The sequence below is a fragment of the Thamnophis elegans genome, chromosome 7, assembly GCF_009769535.1.
Source record: "Thamnophis elegans isolate rThaEle1 chromosome 7, rThaEle1.pri, whole genome shotgun sequence".
Lineage (NCBI taxonomy): Eukaryota > Metazoa > Chordata > Lepidosauria > Squamata > Colubridae > Thamnophis > Thamnophis elegans.
The window spans coordinates 76,479,105-76,481,325 of record NC_045547.1 but is presented as its reverse complement, the minus strand read 5'-3'; the positions used below and the strand labels follow the sequence as shown (position 1 = coordinate 76,481,325).

At 48.4% G+C, this 2,221-nt stretch overlaps 1 protein-coding gene across 3 annotated transcripts in view; it reads left to right on the top strand.

Annotated features, from left to right (window-relative positions):
• The window catches only part of NTF3 (neurotrophin 3), a 92,540-nt gene extending 90,945 nt beyond the window's left edge, over positions 1–1,595 (top strand). For all 3 annotated transcript variants that reach the window (XM_032221600.1, XM_032221599.1, XM_032221601.1), the window contains one exon: positions 729–1,595. In XM_032221600.1, the coding sequence (XP_032077491.1) occupies positions 729–1,505 (777 nt within the window). In that variant the 3' untranslated portion in view covers positions 1,506–1,595. The remainder of the gene's footprint in view (positions 1–728) is intronic.
• The last annotated feature ends 626 nt before the right edge of the window (positions 1,596–2,221 follow it).

Below are 2,221 nucleotides of genomic sequence, written 5' to 3'. Positions count from 1 at the left end.
TAGCACTAGAACTTAGACTTATATCCCATTTCAGAGTGCTCTACAGCCTTCTCTAAGTGGTTTACAGAGTCAGCCTATTGCCCCCTACAATCTGGGTCCTCATTTTACCCACCTCGGAAGGATGGAAGGCTGAGTCAACCTTGAGCCTGGTGGGATTCCAACTGCCAAATTGCAGGCATCTGGCAGTCAGCAGAATTAGCCTGCAGTATTGCACTGTAACCACTGTGCACAGATAACATGGACAACAGTCACAGGATAAAGGGATCATATCAGGTTTGAATGTTGGGTGACCTCCGACAGGAAGTCGCTCCTCTGGGACAAGAGTTAAACAGCTTCATATGACTAGATCAGGGGTGGAATCCAGCAGGTTCTGACGGGTCCTGGAGAACTGGTGTTGGAAATTTTGAGCAGTTCGGAGAACCGGCAGCAGAGATTTTGAGTAGAGAACTGGAAAATGCCACCTCTGGCTGGCCCCAGAGCAGGGTGGGAATGGAGATTTTGCAGTATCCTTCCCCTGCTACACCCACCAAGCCACACTATGCCCACCAAGCTACACCCACAGAACTGGTAGTAAAAACATTTGAATTTCACCACTGGATTAGATGGGTACCTTCCCTGTGTGCCTTGTGGTTCTTCTGAGAAATAACATTTTAAAAAAAGTTTAGAGAGACTGGGTGGATTCGGGGTGTCAGCTCACGTGACTAAGTTGCCTCTCAATTCTTTTTCAGACCGTACAGGTGAACAAGGTGATGTCCATCTTGTTTTCCGTGACCTTTCTGGCTTTTCTCTGTGGCATCCAATCGACCAGCATGGACCAAGGGAGTTTATCAGAAGATTCCATGAATTCTTTCCTTAAAACGTTGGTTCAAGCTGGCATTTGGAAGGACAAGACCCCCAAGCGGACGGACAGAACGAAGGACAGCGTGCCAACCACAGTGGGGAAGATTGAGCCAGAGTTGACTACAAACCAAGATATCCGTTTGGGTTTCCAGCCCGTCGTTTCGTTGGATGCAGAATTGCTGAGGCAGCAGAGGCGCTTCAGTTCTCCCCGGGTACTCCTGAGTGAAAACACCCCCCTGGAGCCCCCTCCCTTGTATCTGATGGAGGAGCCCATGGTGGCGAACCGAACGTCGCGCCGGAAGAGGTATTCCGAAGGGAAAACCCACCGCGGGGAATATTCGGTGTGCGACAGCGAGAGCCGATGGGTGACGGACAAAACGTCAGCGGTGGACATCCGTGGGCACCAGGTGACTGTCCTGGGTGAAATCCGAATGGGACCCTCTCCGGTCAAACAATATTTTTACGAAACGCGGTGCAAGCAAGCCAAGCCCGCCAAAAGCGGCTGCCGCGGGATTGACGACAAGCACTGGAATTCCCAGTGCAAAACCTCGCAAACGTTCGTGCGCGCATTGACTTCGGAAAACAGTAAACTCGTAGCCTGGCGATGGATCAGAATAGACACTTCTTGCGTGTGTGCCTTGTCCAGGAAAATCGGACGAACATAGGTTGGTTTTCTCTCTCTCTGCCATATAAGTTATTATGACTAAATTATATGATATGCATGTAGCATATAAAGGTTTCTATTGTTTATATATTATAAGTGGTCCTTATTTATTAAAGTCCAGCCAAGTACTATCTCTCTCTCTCTCTCTCTTGATAAAGAACAGTAAAGAACAGATGTATACCAGTGGCAACATCATTTCTCATTTCTGTTTGTGATCTCAGCTCCTCCACAGCTTTCCGTAAACGACTTGCAAAACTTTTAGGAAATCGCGGTATTTTTTCACTCAAGAGGTTCATTTCTGGGGACCATTAAGGGAGAGGTTTAAAAGATGATGATACGATGATAATATCCATTCAGTCATGCCTGATGCCTGGGGATTCTATAGGCCAGGCAGAAGTGGGTGTCACATATTGTAACAACCAGTTCACCAAGCACCAGAAATGTGAGCATGCGCAAAAAACAACATGTCAATTCGTTCCTGTGCGCCATCCACACATGCACGCAGCATCAATAAACACAAATCAAATACACAGCGATATAGGATGGGATTGCACCCGGGCAGGTGGGTGGGGCCATCCGCAGGTTGCAACTATAGGCTTGCCTGAACCACTGGGGCCAGGTCTGCCCCGATCTTCTGATCTTGCACTAGGTAAAGGTAAAGGTTCCCCTCGCACATATGTGCTAGTCCTTCCTGACTCTAGGGGGTGGTGCTCATCT